Genomic DNA, 21080 nt, shown 5'->3' with positions numbered 1-21080 from the left:
GTTCACAGAATCACACTAATCGTTGTACGCTTTATTTCTAAATGCTACGGCCGATTTCGCTCTGTCACTCGCAAGTTCGAAGCGGCACAGAAGTACACAGCTGCTTGTGTGTTTTCTGAATTCTGGTAAAAAAAATTTCTTATATATACAGTACATTATTGGCTGAACCTGTTTAGATGGGACTAAAGCTTTCAAGTCCCTATCACATCGGTTTGGACACTAATTATAAATATTAAACATATACTATTAATAAAACCCATCCATAAACTTGGACTAACTCGCAGGACGAATCTATTGAGCCTAATTAATCCATGATTAGCCTATGTGATGCTACAGTAAATAATCTCTAGTTATGGATTAATTAGGCTTAAAAAATTTGTCTCGCGAATTAGCTTTTATTTATGTAATTAGTTTTATAAGTAGTCTATATTTAATACTCTAAATTAGTATCTAAATACAGAGATTAAATTAAGTCCATGGATCCAAACAATATCTTAAGCTTTTGCTGAAACCATTGCAGGAACAAAACAAAAACATCATGCAGACATTTACCCTATGTGATCCAACTATCCAAGTACATTCTGAACCCTGACAATCTACAAACTGAACGAGACAGAAAAAAAAAAGCAGAGAACTGCTCCGCATTCTCGGGCTGCATCGATGGGCTGTGTTTAGTTCGCGAAAAGAAATTTTTCAGGTGTCACATTGGATGTTTAACCGGATGTTAGAAAGGGTTTTCAAACACAAATGAAAAAACTAATTTCATAACTCGCCTGGAAACCGCAAGACAAATTTTTTTAACCTAATTAAGCCGTAATTAGTACATGTGAGTTACTGTAGCATTTATGGTTAATCATGAAATGATTAGTCTCAAAAGATTCGTCTCGTGATTAGTTTTTGTTTTTACCTATATTTAATACTTTATGCATGTGTCAAAAATTTGATGTGATGTTTTTGGGAAAAAGATTTTGGGAACTAAACCGGGTCTCAATGGAGATCACTAAACTGAAGCAGGTGATCACCGTTGAGTCATCTTCTGTACACGACGCGGCAACCTTGAGCCTGTACGATGGGAGGCACATCGCCGTCGTCACGGGGACGCCGCGCTATCGCGGATCGCCGCTGTTGCCTTTTTGGCTCCTGGGTTTCGCCGCCTGAGAAAGATCAGTTTCAACGTCACGTCACGCGTCACGGCTCAAGCATCAGCAGGAAAGCAACTGAAGAAAGCAAGTGTAGCTTCTTCAGAGATTTTCTGAAGTTTTTGTGCACGTGCGAGCTGCGTGGAGAGAGGATGATGTGTGAGGAAGCAGCCTGCAGCCGTCCAGATCACGCAGTGTTGGTCCTGTCGAAATCCTGTATATTGGATAGTACCTGCAAATCATCATCAGACGTTTACAGTTCTGCAATTTAGCATCAGAAGCTTTAAACTTTTGAGCTAGTCTCAGTGATCATTATCTGAAGAAGACGACTCCTAAACATCATTCAACACAAGTACCTCCAACAGTAGAGGTTAGCTTATTCTTTTTTCTTTCTTAAAAAAAAAACATAGCCGATTCCATTTTAATTATATGATTCCGAAGATTTTCTTGATGTGGGAAGCGCGTGGGACGCGGTGGAGAATAGGCGGAAGCGAGATTAATCTGATACCATGAAAGCGTAGGTGAGTAAGCCCGATAATTAGATTGATTATAGACATGACTACATATAGGGACGGTACATTCTTATATCTATAACCAACTTATAAAAACAGAATTGGGATATGATTAAACCGAACCGGATACAATACAATATATCTCTAACAGTGAGCAGTAAAGACACCAGTGCAGATGAACGATATTGGGCCGCCACATGGCCCATGGCTGCGGCCCATACGGTAATCCCAGCCGCCTGCGTCACCTTCTGAATCGTAGCCGCACGCGCGCCACCATCCAACGGTTGCCTTGGACCCAGCAGGGGTCGGAGAATTTCCCCAAACGGCTCGTCCCCCTCCTCCCCGTCACCGTCACCGTCACCGTCTCGTCTCCGTCTCCGCCGCTCGTCGTCGACCCTTCGTCGAGCCGCCGCCGCCGCCGCCGATCCTTCTCCTCCCACCTCGCCCGCGCCGATGGAGCAGCTCAACGCCAAGCTCTACGACAAGTACACCGCCCTCAAGGTATACATACCGCCTCGTCTCTTCCCCCATTCTGTAACCCTACCCATGGACACGGATTTGATTTCTTCTCAATACGTTTCGCACTGCCGCTCTTGATGCGCGTAGAAGCGGAAGCTGCTCGACGAGGGGCTGGACCAGAAGCGGGCTGCCGACATCAAGGAGCTCCAGCAAGGTAAACCGAGGAGGCGGATGTATTTCGTCGGTTTTTCGAAGGGAGGAGGGTTTAAGACCTGGGAGGGAGAGAAATGCACATCTTTTGGAATTGGGAGGAATTTCTGTTAGGTTGTTGACTTCGCTCCGTTTTGTTGTTTCTGATGATGCAGCCATGAAAGATTGGGTCGCCGACCTCCAGGGCGAGAACGAGCGCCTCATTGCCAAGCTGTAAGATTCAAATGCTGCTCCTGCGGCGATAGGGTTTCACGCGTTCGTGCTGTTTTGGGCTTCCGCTGTTTCGGGGAAATGATGCCTGATCCGTTGCTTTCTCTTCTTTTGTTAATTTCTTGATGATGCCAGGACCCAAAAGGAGCAGCAGCTTGTGGAGGTCCAGACACTTTTGCTCGATGAGACTAGGAAGAGTAAGAATTCTTTTTGCTAAGATTATAATTTTATAAGGAAATGGTTGGTAGTATGCAAGTATAAAGTATAAACCATGATTGGGTGGAGGTGGAACTGATGTGCGTCTTTGGAAATGGAGGGAAACAATCTGTTGCTGATTGAAAGCACTATTTGGTCTGAGTTCTGTCTTCCATTTACTTTGGTATTAATGAAGTTGACTTAATTCAATTTTGTTTACAAAACATGCAGCAAAGGAGCTCAATAGTGAAATATTGAAGCTTCAGTGTCTCCTGGCTGAGAAGAATGATGCAAACCATATAGCTACAGGGTCTCCTGACACAACCGCTGAAATGATTATAGAAAATCAAACTCCAATTCCACCTGCAAAGAAGACACCAAAGTCAAAGAGCAGGGAGAGAAATATCCACTTCATTGAAAAAGCGACTGTTCCTTGTAATGGCTTTCAGGAGGAAGGAAGAGATGTAAGTTTTCCGTAACAGGAACTACTTATTAGTGAAGTACAAGTATGCAATAGAATGAGTGTGTTGAGCTCTTCTAATTTCTGTTTATGATTTGGATTGGTTTTGTAGCTTGATTCCTGTAGAAGGCATATGAGCATCTCAGGTTAGTGGTAATATACACACATGCAGTAGTGAATTGTTTGAACTTAAAAGTATGTTGTTTGCAGGGAGTGCGACAGAAGAAAGCTCCAGTACCTGTATGTTTCATATGCTGGCTGAATCAGTAGTTGGGATGAAATTTTCAGTGAAGAACCAAACAGAAGGATTTTCACTTTCAGTCTCCCATGAAGCTAGTGGTATTTGGAACATCAAATTTTATGCTATTATTTTAGCCACAGCATAGTACTGGAATATCTCATCATAGTTATTATTCATCATGTTTTACTTGTGTTCATTTCTCTTTCACATTCATTTGATTTTGCATATAGCCACCTCCATGTTTGCCAAGCTAGCTGAGTATTCAAGCAAACAGTTATGCAAAGAACAATCTTCAACCTGAAAAATGTCCTTTAAACCACCAGAAGAGTTGTGTGAATACATATTTTAATGCTTTAATATCTTTGTCAAGCATGTACACATCTCTTTGGAGCTTAGCCGTTTGTAGCAGAACTTGTATACCAGCATACAGTGTAGTTACATGTTGGGTGCAGAACCTGAGGATCATGTCACCAATGTTAGAACATTTGATTTGTAAAGATCATAATCAAGTGTAAGGAACGAATTACATTTCTAACTGAATTTTTTAAACTGTTGTAGGCTACAGTTTCACCCTGACATGGGTAGACCAACCTGGTGGCGGTGAATGGTCATATCAGTACTCGTCGTTGGGCACCCTGGACAGGATTGCTATGGGCTGGATGAAGGAGGACATAAAATTCAGCAGGGCCATGTGTCCTGTATTCTTTCAGCAGATATCGCGCATCCTCAGACAAGGCTAAGCTCAACTGGGAAGCTTAGTTTGGATTTTAGAGGTCCTGACTTTTGCTAGACAGTGGACTGAAACTGACTTGTTTTAGGAGTGACACGAGGCTTTATGTATCCTTTCGTTTGGCCTTTGTTGTTCCTGTTGTGAACATAACAATTAGCAAGTGATTCGAGATGTTGGTCGCCTGGTTGCCGTATGTCTTTATGTATAGCCCCTGATTTGAACTCTGATGGTTCTGAAAATAAGAGCTTCGACATTGCTGTCCAATATATCATACTCGGTGTGAATTTTGAATGGGTGCCTGTGGAAAATGATTCGGAATACAAACTTTGCGTATGAGAGTAAGACGTCCAAATTGTTACTGAACCCTTCAAGAATTTAACCAAGCAAGGAGTCGTTTGGGCAGGTAATGAGGATTTCACGTAGGCAAGTGCCAGGTCAACTGGCCTAAGGTCTGGTCCCCCATTCGGTTCGGTATGGTGGCCTTAGAGTTACCGACTTAAGAATAATTTATTAGAGCCTTACGTCTGAGATGGCTAGGGTTTGAATAAAGAGCACCAAACAAACCTTGGATCGGAACTGAAACACCCTATGATGAATTGGATAAGGACTTGTTTGTGGTGTCGACTAAATTCCTTATTGGTGATGGGCGAAAGGCGAGATTATGGGAATCAAATTGGATTGGTGGCCAAAGCCTAAAGAGCCTGGCGTCAAACCTCTATCGGCACTCCAAGAGGAAGAACTGCACTGTCCAAGATACAATGCAACAAGGAAGATGGATCAATGACATCCGCCATACCCTCACCGTGACCCTTTTTACATAGTATCTGCGAATTTGGGTGGTCCTAGCACGTGAACCCCCCCCCCCCCCCCACTAACGGAGGGTGTGAAGGACTCAATTGTCCAGAAATGGACACCCAATATGGAATATAACGGAAAATCCGCCTACCATTTCCACGGCAAAGCTGACTTGGGAGGTGGGAGGTGTGGGCTCCAGCAAAATGTAAGATCTTCAGCTAGCTCGCACTGCAAAACCGGGTGTAGACAGCAGACCGGTTGCAACTCAGGGGATGGCCAAATAACTATTATTTTTCAGCTTTGCTTCAGAACAATTGACCATCTGTTGTTTGAATGTCCAATCTCGAAGTAAATATGGTTTGGCATCCTAAAATGGCTACGACAAGGGCACATCATCCTGAGGTGGAACACCAGCATAGACTGTTGGATTGGTGACTACAAGGGACAAGCCTCCCGGAGGAAACAAAACAAAAAGGGTTTATCAGCGTATTTTGCTGAAGGTTCAGTATTTTGCTGAAGTAACTATGAACACAATGCCAACCATATCTGTTGTTTTTTTAGTAGAAAGGCATGAGTTCTGTCTCTCTTTTTTTTATATTAAGAAGGGAAGCAAGCGGTACAGAGTTCAGTCAAATTTCTCAACAAACAAAACTTTGCTTCAACTTCTTTAACCATCATGCAACTGTGCACAACACAACCATCATGGAAAGGATTAATTATCACGAGTTCACAGAATCACACTGATCTTCGTACACTTGTATTCCAAATGCTACGATGGACTTCGTTGTTGTCTGTCACTCACAAGTTAGAAGCAGTACAACAGAAGTACACAGCTGCTTGAGTGTTACTCGTATCTGAGTTTTGGTACAACAAAATATCACGTTTAAACATAAACACTAGACCAGCTGGCATAAAAGAAAACACATTTTTAATTGTCTTCTAATTCTATATACATTCTTGGTTAATCTTTCTCTGAAACCATTACTGGAAAACAAAAACAGGATGCACGCTTTGTGATCCAACTATCCGAGTACAGTCTGAACCCTGACAATATACGAACTGAATGAGACACACAAAAAAAAAAAAAAAGAACACAGAGAACTTCTCTGCACTCTCAGGTTGGCAGGCGATCTCCATCGACTCATCATCTTCTGGACACGACGCGGCGAGCGGCGAAGAAGCGGTGATCCGGGTGGTGAACTCCGAGGAGGCCGAGCCAGGCGTCGGCGGCGTGCGAGAGGGAGGCGACCAGCTGCCTGTCTCGCCCGCCCGGTGCCCACGCCGCGACCTTGAGTCTGTACGACGCCATGGCGAACGTCGGGAGGCACATCGCCGTCGTCACGGGGACGCCGCTGTTGTTGCCTTTTGGCTCCGGGCAGATGCCGCCTGAAAGATCAGTTTCAACGTCATGTGTCACAGGCTCAAAGCGTACAGCAACCCAAGGAAAGATGGTCCAGTTGTTCGGTGTTTTTTCTGTGAAGTGTTTGTGCACCTGTGAGCTGCGTGGAGAGGGGATGATATGTGAGGAAGCAGGCGTCCAGATCGCATAGTGTTGGTCCCGTCGGAATTCGGTATATTGGATACCTGCAGCGATCATCAGGAACGAAGAATTCAGAGTCAAATATTTTACTCCAGTTAGTCTGAACTCTGAATGGTAAACATTATTCAACACAAGGACAGTATTCTGCTAGTACCATGCGACGGACATCCAACTGGTTGGCGACAAATCACAGCTCCTGAGAGTATTCAGCTCCGGAAATCCCCTGGCAAGACTACAAATCTGCACGAGTTTTTTGATTCAGAGGAGTGACAAAAACACAGTCATTTTCATCAGGGAGAAACGATAAGAGTTCTTGGAGTAATTGTTGGCATGCCTTGTCAGCTAGCGGTTCACGCTGGTAGGGAGGCTCGGATTCCAGAAACTCGAAGATGAGCTGCTCGTGGGAAATTCTCGTTGATTCGCTTTCGTCGCTCGATGCTTCGCTGGTGGAGGTTTCGCAGGTGGTATCTTGGACTGAGAACGCATCCGTGCTGCTTGGACATGAGTCGTGCTCAAGGTCGCTCATCTCTTCACTGCCTGTGTCTTGACAGTAGTCGCCGTCGCTGTCTTCTCCACTTGGCCTACGATTGGATTGAACAAACACCATATCAGAAACAACACTAGGGATTAACATAAGCTGATTCCGTTTTAGTGATCCTCAGGTTAACCCTCTCTCCTACTCTCCTATCTGTTTCTGTTAGTTATCTGTACCCGTACGGTGCTCCCAGCAGTTGCGTGACTGCGTCAGCTTGAATCGTAGCCGCACGCGCGCCTCCATCCAACGGTTGCCTTGGATCCAGTGGGAACAAAATTGCATATACTAACAGTAACCGCTCCTTGGATTACATTTGTGATTTGTATACGATGAATTGGAGACGTATTGTAATCACTATGGGTTTTGCCTTCCTAATGAAGTTTCTTAAGTGCATTCAGGATACGAACTTTGCGTATGAGAAATCCAAATTGTTACTGAAGATAGTGCAGCCTCAATGGAGAAGTGTAGAAACAGAGATAGGGACCTATAGTAACTCGTACTACTGAATACTGATTGGCCCTGACACTTTAAGTCAATGCTCGCAAACTCACTCTTCAGAGTTCAGATGGCTTTACAAGACTTGTTTTGTCTTTATGTTCCTCTCTCTTTTTTTTGAGAATTCTTTATGTTCCTTTCTCCTGATGCAATGGTCACTTAAGCACCTAAAATTCATTTTATTTTCCTGTCCTCTCATAGGAGACGCAAAATGTAGGAGTACTTCTCAAGGAATGTATTGGCAAATGTACTTGTTCTGTAATTCTGTAATTATGAACTACATTACAACCTGAAGTGTTGTTCTATTTCTAAGGTTGAGCATTGTGCTGAAGTAACTATGAACACAATGCCACCATAGCTAATAAACCATTTGTCTTAAGAACATCTACAAGAAGTGATTCAACGGTGATTTGAGGATGTATTACCTGGAATGGTAGAAATGCCTCCTTAATCTTCCATAAAGCTGGATTGCAGATAAGTAAGGGACGTAATACTGCACCACACCGTCACTGCAACCATTCAGAACAATTGGCACAGCGATACCATATGCGCTGCTCTCTCTGAACCCATCCCAGAGGTCGCCCAAACTGAAGAATGGCAGCGCATTTTCTTCATCAGATTGCTTCCAACCATTCATGCTCTTCTGCAAAGATAACCATACGAATTTTTTCATGTCACAGAAGCTGAAAAGAACCTCTACTTAGTCAGAAATTGTTACCGAAATGAATTAAGGCAGTTGTTTTCTGTTTCTTCTTAGTCAGAAATTGAGTTATAGAAACAAAAATGAAAAAAAAAACAACATCTGTTTTGGAACATACATAATTCCGTATTAGCAGTGAGGCAACTAATACTCTTGAAAGATCATCTTGGATAGTAGTATCAGAATTCAGAAATGGGGGAAATCAGGAAATGCAACAGATCGATGCATGGGATGAAAAGCGTATCACCTTGGAGGAGCAGGCTGTCGTCGGGACAACCGGCGTGGTGGCCTCGAGGAACAGCTCCAGATTACACCGTCTCGCCGTCGCCGGAGCGCCGGCGGCGGCAAACCTCCGGCCACAATTCGCCATCAGCTCAGCGCCCTGTGTTCTGCTAATCTGTTGAATTGGAGCTCGAAAGCAATACGCGATTCCGATTCAGTTGCTTGTTTGGTGGATGGCATAGGCCATAGGGAGGTTTAGTGGAGTTTAATTGAGAAGACCATATAAAGCAGGTAACGGCTACGCTATTAATAAGCTGCCGTTTTGGCTTCCTTCCAGAAGTGCGTTGGAGGTGCCGACGCGTGGTTGAGGATGGACACGTGTAGGGCTGGGATGGGGTTGGCAGGTCATGAGAACGATGGGTGGACCGGCCTTAATTTGGGCGGTGGGAGCTGGCTGGGCACCCATGGACGGTGTCGTTTATGGGGCAAGTGACGCGTAATTAATTAAGCCGGTGATGCTCCATCAGCGGAGTCCTTGGCCGGCCGGCGCCACTAGCTACTACTACTAGCTACGTCACCTCGTACAACTTCGTCACGAGACGAGACGACTTCACCTAGATTTTTATGGGCCGTGCGTTGCACTGCACGAGGCGGATTAGCCGGGGAGCAGCAACCACAAGCATTTGAGATTGCTGCAGGACAAAGATAGTAGCAGTGGAGTACTCCCTACATGCGAAATGTCGATGCATGCGGCAGCATGTTTCATTCGGAACCGGACTTTGTCGACGATCTGCTCGACTGCTCGTCTTGCTACCTCGCTTTCGTCTCCGTTAGACCTGGCCCTGTGATGGTACTAGGCTGGTAGCAACACAGTCAACACGTCGGGCAATGTCGAAGTAACGCAGGCTATGCTGCTGTTAAGTCATGGTCTCATGGAGCAGTGGAGTGCTGAACCAGCTGATCCACGAGCTGATGTATTTGGGCCGTACAGTCCGTGATAGCCCAAGCAGAAAACAACGGCCTGCCTGCCTCTAAAGATGGGTCTTTCTCTATCCAAAAACGGAGGCCCAGCTATTGTCCGTCTGGCAGGCCGGATGTAACCGGCCTCCTTTGCAGCCCCGCTTTGGATGGATGCCACGTGGAAACCCCAGCCATCGAACGGATCGCTCGTCTCGGCCCAAAGCGCAGCACTAGGAGAGCGTAGGCTCGGCTCGAGGGCACACGCTGATTCTCCTTTCAGGCTCCCTATCGGCTCGATCGATTCGAGACGCGGAGAATTTTCGACATAGCCTGGCGACTCTAATCCTCCGATCCGGCGCCGACGGCGTCCCTGAGACTGACGTATCCATAATCCATGGGAGCACCTCAGAACCACAGCGGACGTGCCGAGCTCCGCAGCTGCCAGGTGACCAACACGCGGCGAGGAATAAGAATTTGTTGGTGTTCCTAATTAATTTGGATCCAGATGGAATTCTTGAAGATTTGTTTCTGGAGCTTGAAACGTTCTGATTCCAGCAGCTGGTGGTGGTGCATAGCCGACGGCCACTTCATCACGATCCGAGAACAATCGATATGATGCGTAGCAAACAAGATAGATCGATTGATTCATAAATTGGAGAAGAACCGGAATCCGGCGTCATCGCCGGAATCAGCCGTAGTCGCCGATGTCTCGGGGTTCGTCCGCGACGGCCGCCACCCCGATCGGCACAGGCGCCGGTTCGTCGGCGTCGGCCACGAAAACGAGAAGACGGCTGCGCGGAGCCGACGATGAACCTAAAAGCCGCGTCGGACTCTGAGCCGAGCCTACGCCCTGGCCGTGCTAGGGCCTGGGGGTGGAGCTGAGTCGAGCGATCCGTTCGATCGTTGGGGTTTGCACGTGGCATACATCCAGAGAGGGGCTGCAAAGGAGGCCGGTTACATCCGGTCTCCACCAAATTTTTTTCCGTGGAACATTCGTCAAGCACAAGTTAAACTAAAACTGAATAGGAGTAGTACATGATTTCCACAGAAAACCATAAGAGAACGAATTAATGATTCAAACAGTAATAACGTCTAATTTTGTTGTTCTTGCTAATCTGCTCTACATACAAAACCAAAGCTCCCACTCTGGTTTTCTTTAATTTACAGTCTACTAGCCAGTTGTCTGCTTCAAGTATAGTCATTCCATCGCCACTTTTCACGCTGTGCTTCCCGGTGTTGATAACCTTGATCTGCTCGACAAAAACGCATATCGATCTTCGTCAGCGATTGATCATATGGAATTCAGCGTTATCAGAAAAAAAAAAAACAGAGTGATCAGCAACTGATCAACACGACACTGACCGCTGCGTGAAATCCGAGGCAGAGGAGGGGTAGCTCGACGGCCGCGACGGGGACGACGAGTTCGAGTGGTACGGCCGCGGCGGCATGGCGAGCTCGTGGACGCTTCTCTCCAGCATCTCCAGCACCTTGCCCATCGACGGCCTGTTCGCCGGCACGGTCTGTATGCACCACAGCCCGATCAGCGCCATCTTCCTCGCGATCTCCTCGCCTCCCGGTGATCCGGCGCCGCCGCCGGCCGTGGCGGCGGCGGCGGCGGCGACGCTCTGCAGCACGCCGCCGTCCTCGAGCAGGTGGTCGTAGACCCAGAGCGGGAAGAACGTGCCGCTGGCGCCCTTCTCGGCGTAGGCCTTGACGTTGCTCCCGCCGCCGACCATCTCCAGCAGCAGCATCCCGTAGCTGTACACGTCGGACTTGGTCGAGATGTCGCCGAACCCGCGGGAGAACACCTCCGGCGCGATGAACCCTATCGTCCCCCTCGTGTCCGCCATCGACAGGATGCTCTCCTTTGGGTTGCACAGCTTCGCCATCCCGAAGTCGGCGATCTTGGGCCGGAATCCCTCGTCGAGGAGCACGTTGTGCGGCTTGATGTCGAAGTGGATGATCCGCGTGTTGCACCCGTCGTGCAGGTACTCCAGCCCCCGCGCCACGCCGACGGCGATCTCCTGCAGCACCTTCCACCCCAGAACATCCCTGTCAGGGCTCGCCGTCGCCTCCGCCTCCTCCGCCTCCGCCGCCGCCGCCGCCGACGTCGAGTAGATGTACTTGTCCAGCGAGCCATTGGGCATGTACTCGTAGACGAGGGCTCGCTTGGAGCCCTCGAGGCAGAAGCCGAGCAGGGAGACGATGTTGACATGGCTCGTCCGGCCAATGCTGACCACCTCGTTGAGGAACTCCTCGCCGTTGGGCTTGGAGTGGTGGAGGAACTTGACGGCGACGGCGCGGCCGTCGGCGAGCGTGCCGCTGAACACCGTGCCGTAGCCGCCCTCGCCGAGCCGCTGGCTGAAGGACTTCGTTATCTTCTTCAGCTCCGAGTACCTGAACCTCCGGGGAGCTAGGGATCCGTAACTCTGCAGCAGCTTCTCCACCTTTGCAGTATCCGTTCTGCTTGCACCGTCCATGGCGTTCAGAAAACTGAAACGATTTTGCATACGTCGGCGACACTTGTAGACGATGGCGATGCATGCCAATAGCACCAACCCAGTCGCACAGATCGACAGTGACACTGAAAGCGACGAAGCAAACAATTAGTATAGATTAGTAATTACTACCAAGTGGTAAATTTATCTAGATAATTGATCATGACATCATTATTGAAGAAACAATTGATCATCATGACATATACGAAGAATAAAAACAAGTTGAATTATATTATTTTGTTGGATTAGTTAAGCAAGAATTGAAGACTGAAGCGGATGCATACCTATCAGGATGACCTTGTTCCCGGACTTCTTTGCATCTGAAAGGGAAGAATCATTTCATTTTAGTCAACATATGTACAAAATATCGCCAGTCTATTCCAACCAATTGAAATACATTGAACGAGCATTAATTTATTTCCGAGATTAATCAAAGAAACAGTTCCTGATCAAAGACTAATTGTTCCACACACAGTTGCGTCATTGATTTCCTGATGACTAATTGAAACTGGTTGGACCAATTAAGGTGTCTGAACTATTACTTAGGAACAATTCAGACAACAGATATCATCGTAAATTTGTACATATGTACGACGTTGCTTTATTCGAAGTATTTGTACAGTGGACAGAGACCAACATGTATCTGACCTAACCAGCTACAGGAGAGTGCAGCAACAGCCGCCGCGAGCAGCAACATATCTCGTTTGATTCAGACATGATGAACAAAATGATCAAAATAATCAGATGAAATCAAACAAAATCGTCTCTTTTCGGACACAAAAGTTAGTTTTAGTTGACCATTTTGCTCCTATCATTGTGATTTCAAAGTCAAAGTCGATAAGTAAGCACTAACAACTAACCAACCACACGTGCTGGCTGTATACGTATTCTACATGTAAACGTTGCTGAGATCGGAGAACGTGAAATTCCGGCTACTTGTAGCTAAAGTATAGCTTCACAGATCACACTGGGGCTTATGTGGAGTCCATTATTGGTTCTCGGCAAAAGATTGTTTCATACGATGAGATCGTGACAGCCACCATATGTTGATTCAGTAATTTAATTAGTCCAAGCCCGTGCAAAAAGTCATTCCAGTTCTATTGTACTTCCACTATTGCTAGTCCTATCAAGAGCCTTGTCCTGAAAGTACACTTCACCTAATTAAAACATGCATAAAGAGATCACCTTTTTTTCAGTTCCAGAATCACAATCTACACTTTTTTTTCTTATTAAAAAAGAGCAATTTTACGGTCCTTGAGAAGGTACCATGAGGTACCACTTTTTGTATTGTAAATTTAGTACCTCTTGGTACCTAGATACTATGAGGTGCCAAATTTTACACTAAATTTTCGGTACCTCATGGTACCTCTTCAAGAACCATAAAATTGCTCATCAGAAAAAGGGAGCATCATTAGGAAATTTTAAAGAATTTTGGATAACGTGAACGGTCACCGATTGACAACCATTGTTAGATTGTTACCCTCCATATAAATCACGTTCAAAAGTCAAAATAGCTTAATCTACTTACTTCCTTTTGTCAGTTCTAACCACCCTGGTTTTTGGCACGACCACGCAAATACGAACTACTACTACATGTTCGTTGATCCTAACTACTGCTTGTGCTGATCAATCAATAAATAGTTAATTTGAATTTTAATACTCTCAAGTCTCTAACTAATTTAATTTGAGTAATAGTTATGTATTTCCCAATAATCAAATTCAGGGAAAAAAACTGAACGAATTTAGCACAAAGAACAGATAGATTTACACTTACCACATATCCCCGGGCGCGATGAGCCGTCGGAGCAGATGCAGGCGAACGCCTCCGTGTCGGCGTCGTAGCCACACTGGCCGCCGCTGGCATTGCACGCCATGCAGTCGCCGGCGGGCGCCCTCCACTCCAGCATGTAGCCTCCCCGGAGCAGCTGCGGGTAGTCCGTCGGGCTCGCCCCCGGCACGCCGACCACCGGAACGGCCGCGTAGTCGCAGCCTCCGGCGACCACTCTGGCGGCGGTGTTGTTGTAGCTCGTGTCGAGCCGGACCACGGCCTTCGCTCCCGGGCACGTGACGTTGACGAACCCTGCCGGCGGCGGCCTGCTGCTGCTGGTGCAGTTGAAGAGGAAGACGAGCTGGCTGTTGGCCGGGCTGGCGGTGAACGGCGCGAGGGTGAGGCTGGCGGAGACGTCGATCTTGGGCACCGGGCAGCCGCTGGCGTCGGTCTGGACGTTGTCGTTGGCGACGACGACGGTGCGGTTGGCGTACGACACGCCGAGGATCTTGTACCCGCTGCGGAAGGAGCGGGCCAGCGACGCGCGGCTGCCGTTGTCGCAGTTCACCTGGAACGCCGCGGGGCCGCACGGCGCGGACGACGACGACGGCGGCGGCGATGAGTCCGGCAGCCAGAACGGGTAGGCGATGGTCACGTTCCCGCACCTCCTCGGCGCGCAGCTCGTGACGGCCGCCTCCGCCGCGTGCCGCGGCGCGAGCAGACATGCCGCCAGGAAGGGAAGCAGCAGCAGCAATGGCGTGTCCATCGCGACGACGGTTGGTGGCGCGATGCGGCGAGGAAGAGGCGTTGTATTATAGGCGAAGCGATCGATGGATGGATCGAGGAGACGAGGAATTTTACATGTGTGTAGTTGACTTGGTTTCGTGCACCACTTGCGTCATTTGCTTGGTCACTTTCTTGGACCATTCTCTCTTCTTCTGGAGTAGTACGGAGTATGAAACGAAACGAAGATCGGTAAGGAGAGTTCGTTGGGGTTGGCAGTTGCCACTGCTCATATTAATCTGCATGCGAGTTAAAGTTAAACCGCGATTGGTGCATATTATAGTACGTGCTGATTACGTCAGCACGCAGTGTTTGGTGAGTGTGCACCTTCGTTGATACCAGCGTACGGAACTTCAAAATATTTCAAATGCAAGTTGGATAAAGAAAAGCGCAGAGGAATGCAGGTACTTGTCTCACTGGGCCGTTAGCTGAAGAGGGCCAGAATAGGCTTTACAGCCCAAACTATGGGCCTAAATTCTGACCCATCACATAGTACGGGCCAGAATTTTGTGATGCGTCCGTGCAGCCCTTGTTCGGTTGTTCCCTTCTCCCCGGCGCCGCCGCGGCGTCGCCGTCGGCGGCGGTGCAACCGTGCAGGATTGCGGCCGCTGCCGTCTCGCTTCGTGAGCCGCAGCAGTAAACGCCAGCTGCTCGGCCGTAGGCATTGAGGGAGTCGCCGAACAACGCTAGTGTTCTCCTCCGCTGCGTTGGTGGCGGTGGTGACTGGTTAGGGCGGCGGATTGGGGATGGATTACAAACACAAGCAACGGGGAGCCGGGGAGATGGGCATCCTGTCCTGTACTTTCTGCGTTGGGCGAGGCATAGATCGAGCAGATGAACTCATCAAAAGTTCGAAGGCTGAGTAGAGGTGCCCGCTGCTTCTTCGTTTCTTCAGAGGAACCGTGGAGGAATCCAGTAAGTAACTTGCTCTTTGCTCTTTTGCGTACTACTTTTCCGTGAAAATTTTGGCACTATGATGATGCTAGTTTTTGAGCCCATAGATCAAACTAGGGAAGTGGGAAAATGTGATAATTATTGGCACGGAATCGTAAATCGTAGCTTCTGGTAGATCAAATTGTTGAATTAAATTATGAAACAAGTTAGGGGGATGGACAGAATTCAGAAATATCTTCGATTCAGCTACCTTAAACACACTAGTCAATGCCATGACCCATGAATGTGTGATGATACTATGCCAAAATTTGACTGCAGATCATCTTTTTGCATAGTTGGTAGTCACTGTAGGATCCTTTGAATTAACGAGGCTTGTCTCCTCAACCCTTAGCACTTCACTTAGAGCTTGTGCAGCTTTGGTATTTATAGTAGAACTCGTACTTTCTGTGTTAATCTCCTGAGCTGGATGTTCTCTGAAAAACAGAAATAGCATAGATGAAATTCACTGAAAATATTACCAGTCCAAATCATAATGTGTAGAGAAAGTATCTTACAGTAATTCACTGAAATTTTGTTTTGGTGGCATTTCCAGTTCATCCAAACTTCTCTCGAACATATCTAAAACCTGGGTTATTGTCGGCCGATGCATAGGCAATACTTGTACACACCACAAACCAATTAAAGTCATCTTTTTGGCTATTTGCTCAACCTCACTTGTGACTTCACAAGCTTGTAATCCATCATCCAGAGCAAAGTGGTCATAAATCCAATCTGGAAAATACTTTTCACTTGAATTTTCAACCATTGACTTAGCATTCTTCCGGCCTCCGACCATCTCTAGCAACATCATTCCGTAACTATAAACATCTGACTTTGTTGAAACAATTCCAAAGGATCGATAGATCACTTCAGGAGCGATAAATCCAATTGTTCCTCTAGCACCTGTCATTGAAAGCTTGCTCTCCTTGGTGCGGCACAGTTTGGCTAAACCAAAATCAGCAATCTTTGGGCAAAAATCCTGGTCTAGAAGGATATTCTGAGGCTTTATATCGAAATGGATGATTCGTGTGTTACAACTATGGTGCAAGTATTCTAGCCCACGAGCAATCCCGATTGCGATTCCGTAAAGTTTTTCCCACCCTAGAATTTCTTTGGGATTTTCTGAATAGATATAATCGTCTAGTGAACCATTGGGCATGTACTCGTAAAGAAGAGCTCGTTTTGACCCCTCCAAACAAAACCCAAATAAGCTAACAATATTAATATGAGAGGTCCTGCCAATGCTCATAACCTCATTCACAAATTCCTCTCCATTTCCTTTTGAGTCATGTAAGAATTTCACCGCAACCAGACGACCATCTTGTAACCTTCCTTTGAATACAACACCATAACCTCCTTCTCCAAGCTTATAATTAAGAAATGATGTTATCTTTGTTACTTCTGAATACTTGTATCTTGTTGGAGCTATTGATCCATAAGATATTATGAGGGCCTCAATGTTCCTTTCACTGGTGCTGCTAGTCTTTGTGTAAAGGAAATACCGTAGTTGTTTCCCCTTCCCATGCCATATTAGCACATATATACATGGCAAGAGCAAGCCTGCAGCTGCTGCTGTCAAAACTGAGATTAAAACACATGTTATTTCCTTTTACAAAATCATAATGGTATACTACGACCATTTATTTTGCGATATCATTGGCTTTTCCTATTAAGGATATTATTTCCTTAAGTTTTTATTTTGTTATTATGGTTTATGATTCAATGGTATTGTGGTAAATGTTTTTGACATACCTATTAATATGGTTCTCCTGCCAGTTTTCTTGCTGCCTGAAACAACAGATTTTATCAGCAAAAGTAATGTCAAGAGTAGAATATTTGATGTTGTCTCAAAACAAATGAAGCATCACGTTTGAAGTTCAATATTCTTTAGATGATGCCTGATTTGTTGATTGTGTTGGCTGGAGAATAATCACAGTTACGGTTAGCTAGAATACCAAGTATTTTTTTTCCTTCAAATCTATATGATAAAGATAGTTAATTAGAAGAAAGGTATGTGCCATGATCCCAGCCGTAGAAGTAAAAGAACGGCTCAGATTCGGCCAAATCCACTCGGTGGAGTTGGCCCCAGCTTCAGGGGATCTGAACCCTTCTGGCCAGATGATTCTTGTAATTTCGTATCTCACCTTGTTGGTACTGACTCTATAGCTGAGTAATATACCTCTCTTTTCCCACAAAAAAAAAGTAGTATATTAGTATATTTTCCTCAGCAACAGTGGGGTGCGTTTCCTTGGTGTTGATTGCCACTTCAAGATTTCTGGCCTAATTTGCCGGCTGGCATCTGTAAAATATTGACTTATGTGTAGATTTGCGCGATTTCTGGCTACGGAGAAGGACAAACTTCTATGACTGGGTCGTCTACGTGACTACGTTCAAAGTCCTCTCGCACTTTGCAGTCGTCTCTATGTAGATTATAGCATATATTGACCGGGACGTGATATGTTTCTCTAGAAAAATTCTATAGCAAAATTGTTTTAAAATCGTATTAATTTATTTTTTAAACTTAAAATAATTCATATTGAATTAACTATACGCTAATAGCATATCGTTTTATGTATTTTCTCAATCTTTTTTTCTCTCATCTCAAACATACTCGATTGAGAGACTTTAAACACATGTGTATTTGAAATGGGAGGAAAAGAGAAGATTGAGAAAATATTATGCCATTAGCATATATATGAGTAAATTTATAGTCATTGATAAGTTACCGGGAGGTATCGTATTTTCTATTGTAAAATTTGGTATCTCTATGTACCTGTAGTACTAGAAGATATCAATTAGGAGATACCAAAAATTGCGCTAAAATTATTATTCGTACTACGAATTAGGAGGTAGAAGTATCAAAATTAGGAGACACTGTAAAATTACTCCTCTCAATATCATACTTGGGTACTACGAATTACTCCATTCGTCCCAAAAAAAAAAACCTAATCTTATGTGTCCAGGTTCAAACTCAGGATTGCGTTTTTTTTTGGGACGGAGGGAGTAAGCCATATGGACGAACGTGTAACAATGTTTAAAGATCATTTTATGTTTTCGAAAGTAGTGGAAACTGGAATAGGAGCTCACCGGCGCATATCGTCCCTCGCAGCTCTCCGTCGGAGCAGAGGCACGCGAACGCCGCCGCGGAATCGTTGTTGTACCGGCACTGCCCGCCGCTCGCGTTACAGGCGTCGCAGTCGCCGAACCCATTCTTCTGCCACTCCAACACGAACCCCTTCTTGAAGAGCGGGCTGTAGTTGGTCCCCGCCGTCAAGTTCACCGGCGACTCCGGCCACAGCACCGGCAGGTACGAGTACGTGCAGTTCCCGGCTTTGATCGCCGGTGGCTTGTCACGGTCGTAGCTCCCGCCGAGGTACGCGTAGATAGGCTTACTGCAGTTGGAGATGGTGGCGTTCACAAGGCCGTCGATCTCCGGTGGCTCCGTGCCGTTGCAGCTGTAGAGGAAGCAGATGGCCCGGTTGCTGCTGCTAATCGTGAACGGGCTGAGAGCTAGACTGGACGATATGTTGAAGTCGGTGCGGCACACGCCGTCGCCGCCGTCGGCGACCCTTTTGTGTCCAGCAACGAATGAACTGTTGGTGTAGTCGATGCCGAGGACGAGGATTTGCGAGCCCCTCAACGACGCCACGCCATCGCGGCTACACCACAACTCGAAGGACGGGTGGCCACAGGCGGCAATGGCCAACGACGACCGGTTGAGGTCGGGACCGCTTAGCCAGAATGGGTACTTGATGGTGAGGTCGCCGCATGTTGCCGGCTCGCAGACGGCGTGTGCGTGGTGGCACAGGAGGAGCAACGTAGCCAAGAGCGGGAAGAACAGCAACTTCGGGTTCATCTAGCCACTCAAATGGTGGAGCTAGCAGCTGCCTGCAGGCTACTACACATGGAGGAGTGGAGAAAAGCAGAAAACTGGAAGGGGAGGAAAAGGTCTAGCTTGAGAAATAACATTGCCATTGCCTTGTTTTGCTTGACCTTTTTCCGATCAGTTAGACGTCATTTTAATCAACACAAGTGGAAAAGTCGCCGTCGCCTCTTTTTTTTTTTTTTTTTTGAGGGAACACCGGTGGGGACTCCACACCTGAATTAAATTAAATAAAACCACAATCCAAACTGTACAAGTACAAGAACAGCAAGAGGAGATACAGAGTTACAGCAGTTGGAGGGGGGAGGAGAGGATCGAAAGCCAGATAGGCAGAACAAAGTGGTCACATGGGTTGAAACGATTAACCCAGAGCCTAGCATCCTGAATGCAGTTGTGGAAAAGTCACCATCGCCTCTTAACTTCTGAGGAGGGGGGAAATGACAATTTCAATCTTCTAAGGGCATTAATAGTGCGCCACCCATTTTACTCAGCTTGGGGCTACCACATAGGATGAAGACACAAGAAGAATAATACTTGCCACAAGTCTCACAGTGCTATGTAGTCTCAAAGAGTAGCCACACAAATAAAAAAAATCGTTTCTCTCTCCCTTATCCTCAGTCCGCTCCCAACCATCTCCGCCCACGCGCCTCGCCCCTTCTCCTCTCGCCGCGCCTCCCCTTCCTCCTCCGGCGCGGCGGCGGCGTCGAGCCACCCAGCTGCGGCGTGGAGCGGCGCGGCGGACGACGGCGGTGGCGTGGAGCGGCGCGGCGGACGGGTGGCAGCACGAACGGCCCGAGCGGTGACGTCGATGCTGGTCAGCAGGGCGGCTCGAGCGCCTCCCCTCCTCCTCCTCTTCCGGCCACCCTAGATCGAGGGGCGGCTCGGCCGACGGCGGGGCTGTTCGAGCGCTTCTCCATCTCCGCCCGCGCGCCTCCCCTTCCTCCTCCGGCGCGGCGGCGGTGCCGCGCCACCGAGTTGTGGCGTCGAGCGGCGGCAGCGGCGGCGGGGTGGTCGAGCGGCGGCCTGAGCTACGCGGCACCGGGCGGCGGTCTAGGAGCCCCTGGTGGCACGGCGGCGCGGCGCAGATCGAGCCGCCGCCCACCACAACCACTCCCTCCATCCCCGCTCCGGCCACCTCCCTCGGCTCCCTCCCCTCCCCGTCCCCTCCGGCGGCGCTGGGCACGGGCGTCACCCTCTCCTCTCCCCGGCGGACGACGATGGCGGCGCCGTCGAGCTCGCCAGATCCGCCCTCGGACAGTGACGGCACCGAGCTCGCCAGATCCGTCCTCGGTCGGCAGCGACGACGACGATGGTAGTGGTCCATCTTTCCTTCCTCCCTTCTCTCTGGCGAGCTCGGGTGGTGGCCTCGCCGGCGACGACCGCCGCCCCCTTGCACGGGGCCATGCCCTCTCCGGCGATGCTCTCCTCTCCCCGGCGGCATCGGGCGGTGGAAGCGAGGCAGGGTTGGGGGCGGCAGGACGACGCGGCCCACGAGTGTGGGCCCCACCTGCGAAACAAAGGAGGAATGGAGAGCCAAAGTTGGCTTCGCGGTCTTGGGCAAGCCACGCGGATTGCCGACGTGGGGACGAATATTCGGTTTCTAGGGGTGAGGCTGAATGCCACATGGGAGCATTGTGAATGGCCTAATCGCGATGCCTGATTAATTTATGGTACATGCCGTAATCAGTTACTAGCAAACTATTTTCTTCTCTAGTGTAGTCTGTAGGCCGATAGAACCGCCCTCAACCAATCATCTCTTATTATAACCCACTAAATTCTAAATCTTAACAGGTAAAATGTCACATCATTATC

At 47.7% G+C, this 21080-nt stretch overlaps 4 protein-coding genes across 4 annotated transcripts; 1 reads left to right on the top strand and 3 right to left on the bottom strand.

Annotated features, from left to right (window-relative positions):
- Positions 1-1930: 1930 nt before the first annotated feature.
- On the top strand, positions 1931-4420 carry LOC4325683 (uncharacterized). Its single transcript, XM_015777366.3, has 8 exons — positions 1931-2152; positions 2258-2324; positions 2476-2533; positions 2666-2727; positions 2957-3189; positions 3298-3331; positions 3396-3524; positions 3985-4420. The coding sequence occupies exons 1-8, from the start codon at positions 2105-2107 to the stop codon at positions 4164-4166; spliced, it is 813 nt and encodes a 270-aa protein (XP_015632852.1). The 5' UTR covers positions 1931-2104; the 3' UTR covers positions 4167-4420.
- A 1368-nt stretch (positions 4421-5788) lies between these two features.
- On the bottom strand, positions 5789-8723 carry LOC4325682 (uncharacterized). Its single transcript, XM_015777421.3, has 6 exons — positions 8469-8723; positions 7947-8164; positions 6826-7072; positions 6646-6731; positions 6444-6535; positions 5789-6337 (listed from the first exon to the last, which is right to left on the bottom strand). The coding sequence occupies exons 1-6, from the start codon at positions 8589-8591 to the stop codon at positions 6096-6098; spliced, it is 1008 nt and encodes a 335-aa protein (XP_015632907.1). The 5' UTR covers positions 8592-8723; the 3' UTR covers positions 5789-6095.
- Positions 8724-10395: 1672 nt separating this feature from the next.
- Positions 10396-14516, bottom strand: LOC4325681 (LEAF RUST 10 DISEASE-RESISTANCE LOCUS RECEPTOR-LIKE PROTEIN KINASE-like 2.4). The gene is made up of 4 exons (XM_015766255.3): positions 13676-14516; positions 12186-12221; positions 10766-11987; positions 10396-10653 (listed from the first exon to the last, which is right to left on the bottom strand). Exons 1-4 carry the CDS (start codon positions 14433-14435, stop codon positions 10620-10622), a joined length of 2052 nt encoding a protein of 683 aa, XP_015621741.1. The 5' UTR covers positions 14436-14516; the 3' UTR covers positions 10396-10619.
- A 950-nt stretch (positions 14517-15466) lies between these two features.
- Positions 15467-19365, bottom strand: LOC4325680 (LEAF RUST 10 DISEASE-RESISTANCE LOCUS RECEPTOR-LIKE PROTEIN KINASE-like 2.1). Its single transcript, XM_015766257.3, has 4 exons — positions 18473-19365; positions 17138-17173; positions 15901-16966; positions 15467-15819 (listed from the first exon to the last, which is right to left on the bottom strand). Exons 1-4 carry the CDS (start codon positions 19239-19241, stop codon positions 15666-15668), a joined length of 2025 nt encoding a protein of 674 aa, XP_015621743.1. The 5' UTR covers positions 19242-19365; the 3' UTR covers positions 15467-15665.
- Between the last annotated feature and the right edge of the window lie 1715 nt (positions 19366-21080).

Source organism: Oryza sativa, chromosome 1 (genome assembly GCF_034140825.1).
Source record: "Oryza sativa Japonica Group chromosome 1, ASM3414082v1".
In the NCBI taxonomy this organism is placed as follows: domain Eukaryota; kingdom Viridiplantae; phylum Streptophyta; class Magnoliopsida; order Poales; family Poaceae; genus Oryza; species Oryza sativa.
Note: the sequence above shows the minus strand (reverse complement) of the source record. Positions and strands in the feature narration are given on the sequence as shown.

What these genes read in the sequence shown, in the direction of transcription:
- LOC4325683 (XM_015777366.3), top strand. Translation starts at nt 2,105, where the DNA reads ATGGAGCAGCTCAACGCCAAGCTCTACGACAAGTACACCGCCCTCAAG. An exon ending in GCTCGATGAGACTAGGAAGA is followed by an intron (nt 2,728 to 2,956) that starts GTAAGAATTCTT and finishes CAAAACATGCAG; the next exon opens with CAAAGGAGCTCAATAGTGAA. An exon ending in AAGGCATATGAGCATCTCAG is followed by an intron (nt 3,332 to 3,395) that starts GTTAGTGGTAAT and finishes TGTTGTTTGCAG; the next exon opens with GGAGTGCGACAGAAGAAAGC.
- LOC4325682 (XM_015777421.3), bottom strand. Translation starts at nt 8,591, where the DNA reads ATGGCGAATTGTGGCCGGAGGTTTGCCGCCGCCGGCGCTCCGGCGACG. An exon ending in AGGCATTTCTACCATTCCAG is followed by an intron (nt 7,073 to 7,946) that starts GTAATACATCCT and finishes ATCCAATCGTAG; the next exon opens with GCCAAGTGGAGAAGACAGCG. An exon ending in AGTTGGATGTCCGTCGCATG is followed by an intron (nt 6,536 to 6,645) that starts GTACTAGCAGAA and finishes TGATCGCTGCAG; the next exon opens with GTATCCAATATACCGAATTC.
- LOC4325681 (XM_015766255.3), bottom strand. Translation starts at nt 14,435, where the DNA reads ATGGACACGCCATTGCTGCTGCTGCTTCCCTTCCTGGCGGCATGTCTG. An exon ending in GAACAAGGTCATCCTGATAG is followed by an intron (nt 11,988 to 12,185) that starts GTATGCATCCGC and finishes CGTCGCTTTCAG; the next exon opens with TGTCACTGTCGATCTGTGCG. An exon ending in GCCTCGGATTTCACGCAGCG is followed by an intron (nt 10,654 to 10,765) that starts GTCAGTGTCGTG and finishes TTTGTCGAGCAG; the next exon opens with ATCAAGGTTATCAACACCGG.
- LOC4325680 (XM_015766257.3), bottom strand. Translation starts at nt 19,241, where the DNA reads ATGAACCCGAAGTTGCTGTTCTTCCCGCTCTTGGCTACGTTGCTCCTC. An exon ending in GCGAGGGACGATATGCGCCG is followed by an intron (nt 17,174 to 18,472) that starts GTGAGCTCCTAT and finishes CTGTTGTTTCAG; the next exon opens with GCAGCAAGAAAACTGGCAGG. An exon ending in CAAAATTTCAGTGAATTACT is followed by an intron (nt 15,820 to 15,900) that starts GTAAGATACTTT and finishes TCTGTTTTTCAG; the next exon opens with AGAACATCCAGCTCAGGAGA.